Source organism: Pholis gunnellus, assembly GCF_910591455.1.
Source record: "Pholis gunnellus genome assembly, chromosome: 11".
Classification (NCBI taxonomy): domain Eukaryota; kingdom Metazoa; phylum Chordata; class Actinopteri; order Perciformes; family Pholidae; genus Pholis; species Pholis gunnellus.
The window spans coordinates 12,456,893-12,473,836 of NC_136538.1; the positions used below are offsets into that span (position 1 = coordinate 12,456,893).

Below are 16,944 nucleotides of genomic sequence, written 5' to 3' on the forward strand. Positions count from 1 at the left end.
CATCACATTTTAGACCGTTGGGGACTCAACTGAATCTCGTGTTATTACTTTAGATCCAAAGCTACAGGCCTATAAATATGCATGTCATCTCTGGCGACATTAAAAGCACTTTGACTATTCAAGAAATATCTATTGGGATAGAACAGCTCATAATATATGAAATTTAAAGGTGTAGGCCTAGCCCCAAAAATTAGTTCAGCCAGTGGCCTTCATTGGAAAAAAAGAGAGGATTTTACTAAATACACTGCAAAAATGACCATGTGAACAAATGATTGACTAAAGTAAATCTTGAATTTTTTTATAATTAAAAATGACAATCGAGAGTAATATTTCACTTGTTTCTGTTCTGCGTGGTCCCTGAATGAATCAATTTTTTAAATCAAACCATCTGTCTTATCAACATATCTGTGTGAAAAATATAATTTCTTTACTATAACAAAATATTTCACATATATTCAATGTAAGGTTTCCAGACAGGTTGACTCATAAAATGGACACTTTTGCAGTGTTGGTTATTTACTGTACGAAGGCATCTTTCCCAACGATGCAGTTCAAAGTTGGCGCGGGTTAAGACAAGTAGTACATCCCATATGGTCCACCAAATAGTCCTGGGACGGGGAAGGCAGGCCGCGGTCCGCTCAGGGCCCCATAGAGGGACGGTGCGCCCATAGGTGCGCTCAGCGGGAAGGGAAAGGCGAAGGCCGGCAGCAGCGGCTTCGCGGCCAGCTTGAACTTGTCCAGCTCGGCCTCCTGCAGTCTCTTGGCCTTGGCCCTGCGGTTCTGAAACCAGATCTTGACCTGGGTCTCTGTGAGGCTGAGTGAGTTGGAGAACTCTGCTCTCTCTGCGATGGAGAGGTACTGTTTCTGTCGGAACTTCCTCTCCAGGGAAAGCAGCTGAGAGGTTGTAAAGGGAGTTCTGGGTTTCCTGTTGTTCTTGTGTTTCCGGAGATTGCACGAAGTCGGGCTGGGAAGTCCTGGAAGTATATTTAGGGTGTCACCTTATTGGAATAGAAAATACGTGATCAGTTTACTAGTGACTTTTTCAATCAGCATTTTACATCACGGTAATTTACAAGTAAAGCCAAATCAGGGAAATATCAAACAGAATATTTAGGTTATTTGAAGCCCTTTAAAGCAACGCAACCATCTGAAAGTTTAGAAATCCACCCCCATCATAGATTTAATAAAGGATGAGCTAGCCTAATTAAAGGACGATATTATATCGTATTTCCTCACCATTAAGGCTCAGGGCATGAATTATTTTGTACATTCACTGTTTTTCATGGTTCTTCAATTAGTGCAAACGAATAATATTCATACAATTTGGAGACAGTTTCAGACTTTTGGACAGTTGAAAAAATAGCGTCTGTTTTGTGAGAAATTAGAAAGACAGAGAGTATCCTACACTCACTTGGAGGGGATGCGTGAGGATCCTGACACCAGGCGCTCGTCTCCTTGTCGCTGAGGTCCACCGCCTCTGGTTTGGACTGATAAAGTCCTCTCGGTGACGCACACTCGGTCTCCTCTGTCCGGACGCCGCCTGAACCAGGCTCGGGGGAGTGGAGGCTTCTTTCCGGCGTCCTGTCTGATATGAGGGATTCCACACTGAAAGGTAAATCTAAACTTTTGGTTTTACACCTTCTGGTGGATGACAGGTCCAGCTCGTCAGTTCCTATGCCACCAGCGACCCGGTCCTCTGGTGAGGTCTCCCCCGGAGCAGCCGAGGGCGGTGATCCCTGCGCAGGATTCATTACGCACGACTGAGGTGCCATACAACCAATCTTCCCGCTGCTCTCTCCGTTGCTGTTTTTCTTTTCACGTTTTCACTCGAGGAAATTTGTTCTTGCCCTGGTCCAATGTTGCGCAGCTGCGTGTTCAACTTTTTACGCACGGACTTGCCACTCCTTCAGTGAAGTGCCATGAGTTCCATTCTCAGCCTTCTGACTGCCTATCAGTCTGTCGGTGTTCCCACGTGACTTGGCTAAAACAGTTTGTGATAGGCCAGGCTTGTAATGACAGTGTTGTGGTCCATTTCATGCGCCTGTGAGCTCCATGACAGGCTCGGAATTCTGAGTCCCCCCCCCCCCCCACATCCCCTTCATGCCCCCTTTGTCCCCCTCTCCCTTTGCACAGGAATTTTTTGATGTTGGCCCTCTCCAGCTGTGGGCTCCTACATCAGCAACGTCTTCCTCTCTCATTGCTGATGCACTGACATCAATGGGTTTAATTTGTGCACACTTAAACATTGCACGATAACATCAGCACTGCCTAGACGTATTTACATTTCAGTGAACAAACCTCTCTGCGATGTCTGAATGAGGCCTGAAACATTAAAATATTGTTTGACATTTATGATATCTAAATATGGTAATATGGACATATTTATAATCTTATTGTCTCTAATTCTGATTAGTAAAAACGTAGCTAAATTACCCAACTACTGTATGTAGTTCCCCTCGGCTTTACGGAGCATTTTAACGTCTTTCAACTCATTGTTTTGGTTTTGATTCACTCTCACCGCTCTCATCAACCTTGTTTTCAGCAGCAAAACGCAGCTGCTCTTCAGCTCTAAAATACCACCATACACATACCTGCCCAGCACCCAAAGATAGCAACTCGCTGGCGAACATAGTGGAGCATTAAGCAGCTCAAGAAGCAGATATTTCCCCAAGGAGTTGGTGGAGACCGAAAACAGAGCTAAAAGTAGAATGAATAGACTTATACATGCATACATTCATCCAGTGGACAGCAACATGGATGATATTATGATGGTGCTTTGTCTCTTCTGGAAGTGTGAATTGGCAACTGTTTGCGAACACGTTTACCATTTCAATTTATAAGACGATATGTTGATAAAGGTTGTGTTTAAAGCTTGTTCCACTGCCCCAACAACATTTATAAAAGGTTTAACACAAGACGGACCCAAAAATTCAGTTTACAGTTATCTTTTTTTTCCTCTCGATACGTTGTTAAAACTATAGTGCAGTTACTTGTTGTAGGACCTCATCTGACAAGTTGTGCTTGACAATATCTTACATAGTGTGTTTCATTAAAGCAGTAAGGCAATCCAGATTCACAGTACTTTGTATACTCTTAAGAGTTATTGTCACTATAAATTTCTATCTTGTGGCCTTTAATCAAATTATCTATGCCTGTGTATTGCCCACATTTCAACCTATTGGGTTCATTGTCTGTAATCCCTTTGAGAGACAGTAAAACCCCAAATAATGTCAAAGAGGCCCATTGAAGAGGCCCATCCAAATTGGCCTTGTTTTGCAGCTCTTCAAATCAAGTCAAATCATTTTCAGGGAAACCCAATATGTGAGAGTTTTTCTCTCTTTTGAGAACTGTTGTTGGGCCTGCAGCAGCACACTGGCTGTCTGTCTGTAGGACAATTGGTTAAATGGAGTTAGCTGTTTCTCTCCCCGAGGTAGCCTACATTTCTGCTTTGATCCCGCTGCGCCTGGCGCCTGTCTGCTCTCTCTCCCCCTCTCCCTCTCTGTGTGACAGTGATAGATCGCTGGGTAACCATACAAGCTTTCAATGACTGTAATTTAGTGCCCAACAACATTACATTCTCCTCTACTTACTGTGAATATTACCACTCTCGCTCTCCTCCTGTTTGAAATGGGATGTAGGGCTGTCTGTAATGCTTTGTTTCTCTTCCATTGTTGTATAATGAATGAGTACATTATATTTCCTCCTCCTCTCTGAGTAGCATGCACATGCCAGAGAACGCAACAATGAGTATTTTGGTTTGAGAAATTAGAATCTAAAAGTTGTGCAGTAGCAGCACTACAGTTTTTCATAAAACAAAGTATTTGTCATTTCTATCCATGTATTACTTTTCAATACATATAAACAGCATGAGTTTTTTAGTCAACATCTTATGCTAGTTTTATTTTGCTAGATGAAATGTCTCCAAAGTCAACATTCAAGTCAAGGAATTAACATTTGAGCACCATGGATGTCCGCATCAAATTTCATGGTTATTCATCCGAGAGTGGACAAGACATTTCTCTAAAACCCAAAATGCCGACCTGATGGTGGCGCTAGAGGAAAAGTCAGTGGGTCATTTAAGTCTTTAGGATTCATCCATGAAGGTCTGTGCTAAATTGAATGGCAATCCATCCAAGAGTTGTGTCTTTAAATGTGGCGGAGCGACATCCCTCGAGCCAAGCCGCTAGTAAATGAGACCTGTCAGTGACCAATAACATTTATCATTTTGAAATGTCAAAAAAGATCAAAGTAGATAAAGTTGCAATTATAGTAAACAAGTCTTGGGGAAATATTTATACTGTATTCTTAAGTTTTCAGTTGATTGTTTTAGTTTCTTTTGCAAGAAGCTTTAACTGCCAGTCAACTAATGCCACCACCTGTCTCTGTCTGTCTGTCTTTTACACACACACACACACACACACTTACACACACCTCTCTGAACCCTGCTGCCTTGCCAAAGTGAAGAACTGTTTAAGAAGGTAATTGAGTTTTCCTTCGTATCAAGCATGTTGAAACAGGCTTTATATATTTCATTTTACAAATCTTTCTCTTTCATGAGCGCTGGCAGGGCTTACAGCGATCATAAGCAAACTTTGGGGAGATAGGCCGGAGTCATGTAGGATAAACATTTATGAAACACACAGCGGGAAACTTTGTGGTGAACGTGTAGCGTCTTTGAAAGAGACGGGAGGCCTGCCCGGTGAAGCATAACAGAACATTATCCTGTGTCTGAGTGGACCTGCCAACATCGGTATGTCAATGGATGTGAGATCACAAACTTTACTTTCCATACTGACATTTACAATAAATCACGCTCTATAAATTCTCTGTAAGTGTTGCTTTTCATACGCACAGGTATCATATTTATGATCCCGTCCATTTCATGCAGAGACGTGGTCGTGTCCTTAAATCGGTCTCTCGTCTTGAAACACTCTCAAAGTGTCAAGTCTCATATCCAATGTAAATATCATTAGTGTTCAGTAACCTCTCCAGTCTCAGTCGGGGCTCTACCACTTCAACGTCGGAAATAAAACATTTTTTGACACTTTAATGATTTATTGTGTTTTGAAAAGAATCAAAGCTGCTTCTCTCTCTCTCATCCGTGTTTTATTAAAAATCTCGCTAAAATCTATGTACAACTGGGATTTCAGTTAGACTTGAGTTCAGGTCACCCCAGAACCTCAGTTTGCATTTGATTACATCATTCTTGAGGAATATTAATTTGTTTCTGTGACTCATTCATTTCCTGCCATCATATGGTGATTGTGTCAAATGGCAAAATCAAGTGAGGACTTAATATGAACAAAGCTAAAGCTCATTCTACCTTACAAGCTTCCATGATATTTATTGTTGATTTTGAGGAGTATTTATTCTCTTAAATTATAAAGCGTCAATGGCACCATGCTTGCAGCCCTCACCCTATACAATAGCATGATTGATATCGGTGTTATATTAATTACTGAAATCATAAAGTTAAGCCTAAAGGGTTCACTTTATAAAACAAGCTCGCAAATAAAATTTACTTAACTTGACACTTGGCCCGAGCTCCGTTTCACTCAGGCCTAGTCATGCCAATCATGCCAAAGAGGATGTGGAGGGCCCGAGGTCTTCCCAGGGATTTTTTTCCCCCTCTTATCTGATCTGAAGGGAACTGCAACAACACGTCAGTCTTGATGAGCTGTTTCATCTTTCCCACCGTCAGCACATTGTATCATGTGAGCTGCCACTCGCTGCACCCACTCAAGGTTGGGTCTCACCTGACGAAAAAAGGTCACTGGCACGACCCGCTCACCGTTACAACATACGTACATTTTCTCCTTTCTTGTCACCAGCCTCAGGACATTTCTCAGGGTGTCACAGAGTAAAACGTGACAGAAGACTTTAAGCACTCAAGGCATCAGAGTGCTTCAACGGAAGTGCTCCCCTGATGGTCAAACAGCGACCCTTGCTTTGCACCTTTTTGACATTGTGTGTGAGTTTTAACTTCATTCTTCACACAATTACTGTCACCTTTTTGTGTACAAATGCAGGGAAGCCTGTTTAGGAACTATTTTCAGAAAATGTGCGTCATGTCCCTCTCTGTGATGGCACACTTTCTACCCCGCCTCACAGTGTGGCCTTCAGATGAGGTTCGACGACACATTTGACCAACCTGATACCTTTGTCTTCGCTCCTTACTGCCAACTTGGGCATCAGCAGGGCAGGATCAAACTACACAATACTAGCCCCAAATTTCCAAACAAAATAATCCGTTAGTGTATAATTAATCATTTTATTCGGTGTCGTGTGTCGTAACAAGACAACCAAGTTTGGGTGGTGCTCGAAATGAAAACAACCCCGTCTGAAGAAAGTATATTCTCGATGACGTGGAATAAAGCCTTAAAGATGGAAGAGACACAATCGTACAAATGGGAACACACAGACAGTCTGTCCTCGAAGGTCTCATGGTGTTGCACTTGTTGATGCAGCAGTGTTGTGAAGGCAATTGGAGCTCAGAATACAGGTGCACTACAGCCGTTGATTTGAATGCAAATTTTTCACACCAGCATAAGTTGAGGTTGTCTGCTTGAAGCATTGGTCGTGAGGATGATATCTCAGTAATTTCTGTCTTTCTGAGGGCATACAGGGGACTCACATGGCAGATGATGCTCGAAACCGTAGTAATTACGTGATGGGTTGTTGATTGGTTAAGTGCTTTTCATTTATTCTGTATATGTTAGCATGACTTGGCTGCCAGGGGAAAGCGTTGACAGGCAAGCAGCGAGCGGGTTTTTATGCCTCTGTGTGTTGTGTGTGCAGGATATTGGGTTTGGTGACAGGAAGGCGCGTTCCACATGGCGTCTGACAGAGACGAGCAGAGTGGTTGGCTGAGGGGAACTCGGCAGTGAGTCTTACACGCAGTGCCAGGTGTTAACAGGTGAACACAGAGATATTGTTGCTGTATTGTAGCGGTATGGTTACAGAGGGGTACAAAGGGAACCGGACACCCTCTCTGGACCTGGAGCGAGCCAGGGGTTTAGGGTGAGCTCAGTGACGGCGCTGACAGCAGGGGGGGGAACTCAGATGGTAGCCTGCACTCAGCGATGATAACGGCGGCGGCGGCGATGATGATGATGTTAGAGAATGACCCACTAACAGAGGCTAGTAGTCAAATTATCATATGGTCTTTATTGTCTGGCCATGATGGCAGATGTAGGCGTCGCCGATATGAGGGTGATGACAGCAGAGGAGCAGGAGACATCACAGGACTGACGGAAGCAGGAGAAACCTGACACACGCTCACAAACACAAACACAGACAGACACACACACACACACACACACACACACACACACACACACACACACACACACACACACACACACACACACTCACTCAGAGGTACAGCTCTAACCCATGCAGTGTCTTGTAATATAAAGAAGCTTAGCTGTAAACTACTGAACACGTCACAAGTGAAATAAGAGCAGCATTCCTGTGATTCACAATGGGACACAGAGGTCTTGTATGGTCTTGCAGTATTGGTAGCAATTCTGTGGTTAAATGAATGACTGGAGAGTGTTACCACCGCATGTGATATATTACTACCCCCCCAACACACACACACACACACACACACTGTACATCTCACAAATGTCACTGCCACAGCATAGGTTTCCCAATTTGCCTCTCAATGAATTGTGCAGAATGAGGTCAGACCACAGCACACTGGGAGACGGTCCTGAACACAGTTTGGTGTAGGACCACTGGAAGCTGAGAATGGAGCACTGATTCGTGTCAAGCTGTTTGTGACAGCTGTTGCCGATTGACTATTTGCAACTTAGGTGAAACATTTCCCAACAATATTACAATTGACTTCTCCGAAACCACTCAAGTGATGGCAGCTGCACTGCAACATGCTGTGACAATTTAAACTGTGACAAATCACACAGCAGCACCTGTTGGGAGACGACTGGTCCACTGAGATGATAAAAAAAAAAAAAAATAAGTCAACTTGCTTGTTTCTTTATTCTAAGTTAAAGATCTTTGAGTTAAGAAATAACAAAATCGACTTAGAAGTTAAACAATATATTCGGGCACAATATATTGTAATAATGTGACACTAAGTATCCCAGAGCTGAAAAATGGATTTGGGGAAATGCACTTTAGCTTAGCTAAGCGCAAAGACTGGAAACGGCAAGCCAGGTTGTCTAAAGTGAACAAAATCTGCCGGCCACAACTATCGTTTTTTTCTCGTCATTTCTCTACAGAAATGTAGAGAAACAGCTGCAGCCAATCTTTTAATGTAAATCCCAATCTAAACAAGTACAAGATGACTTATCCTATTATCTACCAGAGCAAAACAGTGGAGCAAAAACAATATTTCATATGATATTCAAGAGAACATGATGTGTTTTTTTAGTGCTATAGAATACATAATAGTTGTAATTGATGGCTATTGAGGGACTTGTTTGAACCCATCTAAAGCCATATCACTGTTTTCAGAGGGGACCATATTTCTGTTGCATGTTTCCTCAGAGCTTGTGACTCACTGGCTTCAAAAGATGTTCTCGGCATGTCATTAATAAATTATAGTCAACAGTTAATCTCGTGGCACTGATAATGTTGACCACAGAGGAATTGAGACTGGAACAAATTAGGGTCACATGACTTACTCGGGGGCATTTTTGTGCTCGCTGTAGATGGTGGGAATACCCCCTTGCTTTCGCCAGAGATATCTTAGGCCATCACATGCCTACCTCTTTAACTACAGTCAAATGCTGTACTTCGACTGTCTCGTCACATGTGAATGCTGATACAGCTACATCAAAACATAGTTTTAATAGAATATATGTAGGGTTTCTGTAAGAATGTGAGTGTGCGCCTGTGATCTCAGCTCAGTGACAACCTGAACAAATACGCTGAGTTGATTCTTCTGAGATTACAAAAGATTCCACGTCGTCTCATGAAGCTCTGAAAGAGATGGGAGGGCAGAGCAGAGGCCCCTGAATAAACAACCATTAAATTCTCCCCGCGCCTGTATGAAGAGAGCCTTCAGACTTGGGGCCGTGCTTTAAACAAACCAAAACACAAAACCACAAAGAAACAGAATTAAATGTAGGGAAAGAGAAAATTGTTTGAATAAGGAAGCTCATTTTACCTTATACTTAATCTTTTTTATATTGGACGCTAAGAGGCAGATTAGTGGACAGCCGGATAAAGCGAGGAAGACGGGTGGAGGGAGAGAAGAGGGGGATGAAGTGGATGAAGGAGAAGATGAAAGCTTTGTTGTGCTGATGCTTAATGAGCTGGAAAACACAATTGAACTTCTCTGACTGTGGAAATTGCTGTGAGGGCATCGTAAATTAGCGTCAGTGTGGGAGCTAGCCTGCTGACAGAAAAGGGGCTTTGTGTGGTAAAGGCTTCTTCACATGCCTGCAGCCACTGAGATCCTCACAGCGGTATCATGGCTCGATCTGTCGCACGACGAGGAGTTCGGCGGTTACTCTTAAACTGGAGCTGTTGATCTATTTTAACCAAAAAACCTTTACATTATGAAGCATTATTAATATTGTTATTTGTTTAATAATTGAATTCATTATTTCACCTGACCTGCAGGCGCTTTATATTGCCGTCCGTATGTTCTCTATGTCCTGCTACCTGTAGATTCTTAGGGAGGTCAGACAAAGAACAGATGGACGAAGATACAACATAGTGCATGAGGGAGAAAGGGAGCGAAGAGGAGATGGGTCCCTCTCTTTTCTGATATTTAGTGAACTCCAAAGGGTGACTCTTCATTCTGGCCTTGCAGGCTTGGCACATGCCTTCTGTTACTAAGTGGCTTCATATTGAAAGGCTTTGCAGCCGCTATTCTCTCTCCCACTGGGTGCCAGCCTCTCTGCCCTGGCAGCTGCTGGGCTTTAGAATAGACCCATAGTTTCCCCTCTGCAGGTGAGCTGCACAGCCAAAACAGGGCCCCTCAAAGGCCCTTTCAGAGCCTCAATAGGAATCTGACTTGGGGACAGAGGAACGGGTGCACAATGGCCGCCTTCTCTAGACACAGAGAAGATGGAGATGAGCTATTGGGGTGCTGCTTTAGTGTTGCTTATAGCCATGTCGAGGAGAGGTGATGGGAGAAGAGAGGAGAGGATGAGTTCCCCCTGTAAAGTTTTTGAAGGCGTGGTTCTTTCTCCCGTGTTACTCTCTGCCACTGCAGAGCAGGGATGTCCTGTCATCCTGCGTCTCGGATGCTGTGTCTTCGAAACCTGATGAAACAAAATGTTTTTTCCCTGTCCTGCAGGGTGATGGGGGTGACACTCGGCTCCTATCCACACCTCCCCTCTTTCCTCCCTTCCCCTCCCATCCCAGACCACTGGAACTCCCTTTCGCTTCGGCAAAACTCTTCCCATGCAGGCAGGAAAGAATGCACCTCCCTCTGCTCCCTCTAACCTCCTTTTAATAGTTTGCATTTTAACTTTTATTAGCAACAGCTTTCACTGACATATGAAGAGTTGGCAACGGAGAGACGGGGCGAGGGAGGGGATGAGCGATGGAGAGAGAGGGTTGAAAAGTGTGGGGATAGAAAGGAGCAATGAAGGAAAGGGAAAAAAAGGGTTATCCTTCTTCTTTGTTGGTAATTGCAGCATGTCCACATTCTGTCAAACTACAACAAAAAACATCAATACAATTTGGCCACTTGGATCTCTGAATCTCTGCCTTCAAATTATGACTTGGTGCTAATTCACTATTATTGTTTTTTGTCTCACTAATCATATTGTGAGCAAATTATTCCACACATAATGGTTTCTAATGGTTCTGTCAACCCATTTGAGACTTTAGTAGTCCATACGTTCATTTGTGATTTGGTCACATACCGCTACATAAGCCATTTTGACTTTTCTTGAGTGTCCTTAGGAAACACAAGGTGACTAAGTAATGTCTGGAGTGCTGGCGGGACAGAAGGGTATTGTCGTTATGTCTAAATGAATGCTAGCAAACTACATTTTTGCCAACATTTGTCACTTTTTAAAAACTGTTTTTGAGTACAAGGCACTCAAGAGCGTGGTAGCTCCAAAAGTTTGCTGATTTCTCAAAATGCAGCCGCCTTGTAGAATTAGGCTACTATTCAAGTGAGGCAGCAGAGGCACTGCAAATGAAATTGCCTGGCGAATGAAACATAACAACAAACATGGCGCCGCTGTTCTCTTCCTCGGTGTAAGCTACGTCCACACATTTCGTAGAGAATTGTGCACGCAATTTTCTGTTTAAACTCTTAAATTGCAGGGAAAAAGATACCTTGCAATATGCAAACCGCTGAGGTCACATATGGGGCAGGGGTGGCCGTGTTTGTACGCATAAAGTGCTGCAGCTGGCTAGCGTGGCTGTTGGGCTAATAACAGCATTCAGCTGAAAATGATACCACTTCTTGTCAAACACTTTCTGTCTTTCAGTGTCCCTGCAGCTAATACGCATATTTAATTTTAATTTAACATATTTCCTTACAGAAATAAATGGGGAGCTCAATATAATGTAGCCAAAGAACAGACTGCGTGGATTACATTTTAATTAATTAAAACACATTATGAGTTAGTTTGAATTTGTGACAGCCCTGTCTTAGCATGAAATCTGAATACTTTAACGTAAATGTTTCTTCTGATTTAGTTCTTTTAAAACTCCAGTGACTTCATAGCACGAGCATGAGGTTAAATCTCGACCATGTGTTTGTGAATACTTTAGTCAAAATCCTAAATGAATGACCGTGATCGTAATTTTAATCTCTGCCCATATTATCTACCCCTGCTCCAAAATATAGAAATGTTTCTGCGGCATGTTTTTTGTTATTGTTAACATTTCACATGAGATTTTAAACAAACAGTCGTCTGAGAGATTACTGAGCCTTTTGCTCTCTAATATAATTAAGTTGGCTATGAAGATGCTATCAGTCCCTGTCTCATTTTTCCTCTCTTCTCTCTCTCTCTGCTCCTTCTCCTCCTCTAATCAGTTCCACTCTGTTATTGCTGGCCCCGGGGTTTTTACCTCTTTGCTAAACTGCTTTCACGAGCACGACACCAAAGACTCAAACGTCTAATAGACCCCTTTAAAGACACAGGCACTGTGTGGCTGACCTTACTGCAGTTGCTGCCATAATTATGGAATATATGCTCGCTGATCTGTCGTTTCTTACATCTTCTTAAGCCAGGAATGGTTTTTCCCTTGTGAAGTTAGCTGACCACTTTTAAAAGGTCAAGTGGTGAATAGGGGCTCTCATGGCAGCGCAGAGGGCTGAGAGACACAGACAGACTGTGACCGCAGCCCTGAAGGACATGAAACGCTATGAAACTCAGGACAGACAGTTTAACATATGCTCTGAGAACATACTCGCTCGTGAATGCACCCCGTTTCATGTACTATTTGCTCTGAGGTTTTGAGAAGAAAGAAGCATGTCCTGCAGTCAGGCCAGCTGAGAGTGATTTAGTGACATTAGTAAAATCCCATTCTGGCCAGCGTCTCTCCACGGGGATAAGTTCATAATGTAATAGTAAGCCTCTTTAGTGACACTCATCCTGTGTTGGCTTTGTTTGAAGCAGACACATCATTATTGTGTTAGTTACATTTGAAAAATGGCTTTGACTGTTGAGTTTAACCTCAAGATTATTGAATTCTTCATGTTAGGACTTGTTGTCACAATACATATATAAGAGCTTGTGAATGGATGCCCAAACATTTACTCAAACAGTGATTAGAGCAATGAGTCACTGACCATCAGCTCAGTGAGACATTTCAAACAGAAAATCCCTTACAACACGCATGTGATTTCTTTTTTGGCAGTGCACAAATAATATGAGGAAGTCAAGATATTACAATGAACATGATAAGTCAATTGTATCTATTAATCTTCACAGTTTAGTTTAACTTCCACAATTCACACGATCAGAAATATCTAAATCGTACAGAAGAACTGTAAAAACCCAGACTCCTCATATGGCGTCTGGGTTTACTTCTACTTCCGCTCCATTTCCATCCTGAACTGTTTGACTGATCAGCATCTGTAGCTGTTTTTTACTTAAATATGTCCAACAGCAATAATCTTATCCCTGGAGACAAACTGTATGTAACACTGTGACACTGGTGCTTATTGTATGCATTGAGCTGATGTGATTTGGAGGTGTTTAACATTACTGTTAACATTAATGCATTCAAAAGACTTATTTTCTATTACTGTCCTCTAATGCAAATGAGTTACAGCACAGAGTAAGTGGCAGCAAGTTATCAGATATCAGTGGTGGTGAGCCCTTTCCCTTTCATGCCGTGTCTGTCTTTACTCCCCTGTTGTCTGCGTTCTGCAGGTATGTAATTATGGTTTAAAAGGTTGGAGCCAGACTTTCCACAGGGCACAGCGTGGGAACAAAGAAGGCTCTGGGAGATGAGGTCAGGGAGCACAGCGGCTTCACGGTAGCTACAGACTACAGAGATAGACATTTAGGGACAGTCATCCTCCTCAAATGAAAGTGCGTTAGTGGAGTCGATTCAGAGGTCTGACTCACATCCTCTGACTGTGCCGAGCTTTGAAAGATGTCTAATGAGCAACTTTGCAATCTGGCATGAATGGAGTTTGTTATAGTAGCTACAGTGGATGAAGGATGCATTACATGTAACAGGATTCCTCAAATCCGAGTATAATTTGTCATTTTGACGCACTGCAATACTGAACATAAGAGCGCACAAAAAGTTATACAAAGAGGAAATAGGCATTGTAGGTATTTATTAAATATTTGAAATGGCACTGTTTGATAAAAGGAGGCACTTTATAGGATGATTGAGACATCTGACTCTATCGTCATTTGATCTCGGTATCTAATAACATTCATATTTTTGTCTTTTTATGTTTTTAACTACTTTTGGTGATTGTTGGAATAGTATAGAGACATTTTAACACAGCCCTTTTCACAACATTGAATATATACAATTTCTAAGTGTTATTTCTTATTGTATTCCCATTTCCCTGCACTTAACATACCATGTTAATTATTTGTATCTGTATTTGTAATGATGGGTCAACATCCACTTTCTGTCCTCATCCTGACATCAAGACAGCATTATAATAGTCTGTTTTGTGTTTGAAACTTAAAACGTAGTTGTCTTTACAGTATGTGTGAGGTGCTTATCATTGTCCCTCTCTCCCATAACCTAAAGGTCAGTTGGTTAGGAAAACTTTGGGACAGCGTGTTGATGCTGGGACATTTCTTTCTACGGTGACACTCCAGATTTTCAATCATAAGGTGCTGAAAAACTTACATTAGATACTAAGATTTTTGGGGAAGTTAAGATTTATGGACCAATTGGTCCCTCTATGGTGGAAAACAGCATTGCTGTAAAGCCAAGTCTGCATCGGAGAACAGCCGTGCTCCAATTAGTTGTTGATAAACGATGAAGACCAAAGATTAAGTAATCATTTTAATTGCTGCGTCAGTCAGTGGGGTTTGACATTCTTCGTCACCATGGAGTCTGTAATTATCCTTTGACTGTGTAACAGAGAAACCATTGTATATTTGAAGTATGAGGATGCACAAAAATGAGGCATAAATCACTGAGATACAAACAAAACGTATGAATCTTTACATGTACTGAGCTTGTTATTTCTCATCATAAAGGAGAGTATGAACCTGAAGAGAGGAGAGTTCTGTACACATATCGTGTCTATCTGTATTGAGAAAAAACTGAAAGCAGAGAGGAGACTAAATAGTTTCATCTGCTGACATAACTTAGCAAAGAGAGCACATGTTTCTTTAATAAGGATGAAAGCATGGCGCCCTTGTAACCGGATCTCTTTGTAGCAGGCAGCTTTCCATTAAGGAACAGCAGGATCCTCTCTTTAACCCAGGAGCATCGGGACAGATGGGACTGTGACACACAAACTCACACACAGACCAATTCAGAGCAACACCGAGAAGATTTCTGTGATGGATACAATGAGCTGTAAATATAAAGGGAAGGGGCAGCAGTGAAGGCAGAGTAAAGAACATCTGTAACACCTGTACTCGCTGTCGCTCCGCTCTGTCGTCATGACAGTGTTTCACGGGATGCGCTCCCCGCTGAGTGCATCGATGATGAATTCTGTGGTGCTGGGGGTCAGAGGTTGAAGGTTAGGGGTACTCCAGCTGGCAGCCAGGGCCGCAGTGGACTCCAGTGAGGAGGCATTCAGTGGCTGGAGCAGGAGGGGGAAAGGTTGAGGCAGAGGAGGGGAGGGGGGCAGAAGATGTTTCTCTTTTTGTCTTGTTTGATGTACCACACCCTCAAGGCCTTCTTTTCCCTTTCTGGCATAAAGTAAACTCTCAGATGTTAGAAAAAGCAGACAAAACACATGTAGCATTGAACTCCATCTCTCAAAGTTAAAGGGCTATAATCAAGGCTTTTATTAACAATGGATGACATGACTATGTGAAAGTTCCCACCAGAGTTTTAAGCTCATTGTTTAGTTTTTCTGGCCTGCAAATGTACTGCTTTTGTTCACTCTAACCGTTTTGAAAGTGTCAGCCACAGCAGACATCTGTTTTCAGCTGAAACACTCTTAAATCCCTCTGAACGCTGCCGGCACCAAACAAAAAAACAGTTTGTGACTAGCAAACATTTAGCAGCTAGAGACCGATTTCTCTCAGGAGTTGGAGACCAAAAACAGTCGATAATGTGCTTAAGTGGCCAGAAACACGACTTCAGAAGATTGCTAATATTGGTATATTTGCTGGATGTGTAAGCAGCTTTCTGCGTTTGCCATATCAACTTAAAATGTGATAATATATCAGTGTTGTGTTTACAGTTTGTTTCAGCGGCCCCCAAAGTGGAAACAAAATCAGTTATTGCAGGTTTAAAGTTTAGGGAAGAAAAAAATAACTGCAGATAAAGCAGTTACATCTATGAGTGCATGTTAGTAGTCAAGTCTCTGCAGTTCCTTTGTTTATCCTGTAGAGGGCAGATCTTCAAATTAATGAGCCACATGTGCCAAGTGTTGGCATGATTTGTGCTTCATTTAAAGAGTTTTCCAAAACATTTGTTCTCCTCGAGTGGAAAATGTGTTTAATGAGAAGCGTCCAAAACACAGTAAATAGCCATTAAACTTACTTTAACAGCTCCCACATGAGTTTAAGAGCTGTGTGTGTGTGTGTGTGTGTGTGTGAGAGAGTGAGAGAGAGAGAGAGATAGAGAGATAGAGAGATAGAGAGTGAGAGAGTCTTTACAGTGTTTATAATATAATATTTCCATGGTTGACACTGTCAAAGCAATGTAATGGCTCACTAATGGCCATCTTTCACACAGATACTCAGATCAGGGTTTTTTTTTCAGATTAGCTGCCCTGGACACAAAGGTCACCCATATTCCTCTGTGTCTCCTCTCAGACAGACAAAGAGCCTCCCAGTCTTCTGTCATCAGTTACATAACAGGCAGAGGGGAGAGTTCCTCTTTCTGTCTGTCTCATGTGTAGCTGTGCAGCTCCCCTCGTCTGCCTCGGCTGTCATCAGAGCTATTGTCGCTGGAAATCTGTCTCGGGCATTACCTGTGGAGCCAGATAGTCAGGTGGCTCCGGGCCTCAGACTGACTGGCTCATCACTCCCCTCATTTTGCCAGCCTCTAAATTACCACCGGATCATTGAGGAGACATTTGATTAAGCATCAGCACTGAGACATGCCAAAGGTAGCGTCAAAAGCTCAAGTGCCGCATGCAACTGTTGAGCAGATGGCTCACTAATTCTTCCTGTGGCCACCTCATAAGTCTTACAGCTCCCCCGTTCACCAGACCGTCATCACAACACTTCATGTTCGCCTCCGCTCTTCCATGGAGGTCCTTCCCCCCCCAGCCCTGTAATTGGTGCGGTTAAACTCCACCGTGAGATGTCTAATGTGTGTTTAATTGGTATGGGTGAAGCATCAATTAAGTTAATTGTAGATCATTGAGTTAATTTTAGTAATTTAGAA

General features: G+C 42.6%; 1 protein-coding gene across 1 annotated transcript; it reads right to left on the reverse strand.

The window, feature by feature from the left end:
- Positions 1 to 25: 25 nt before the first annotated feature.
- On the reverse strand, positions 26 to 1,896 carry msx3 (muscle segment homeobox 3). Its single transcript, XM_079168708.1, has 2 exons — positions 1,412 to 1,896; positions 26 to 998 (listed from the first exon to the last, which is right to left on the reverse strand). Exons 1-2 carry the CDS (start codon positions 1,770 to 1,772, stop codon positions 568 to 570), a joined length of 792 nt encoding a protein of 263 aa, XP_079024834.1. The 5' UTR covers positions 1,773 to 1,896; the 3' UTR covers positions 26 to 567.
- Positions 1,897 to 16,944: the final 15,048 nt, after the last annotated feature.

Coding starts and splice junctions, on each gene's coding strand:
- msx3 (XM_079168708.1), bottom strand. CDS start 1,772: ATGGCACCTCAGTCGTGCGTAATGAATCCTGCGCAGGGATCACCGCCC. Junction 999..1,411: donor TCCTCACGCATCCCCTCCAA/GTGAGTGTAGGA, acceptor TATTCCAATAAG/GTGACACCCTAAATATACTT.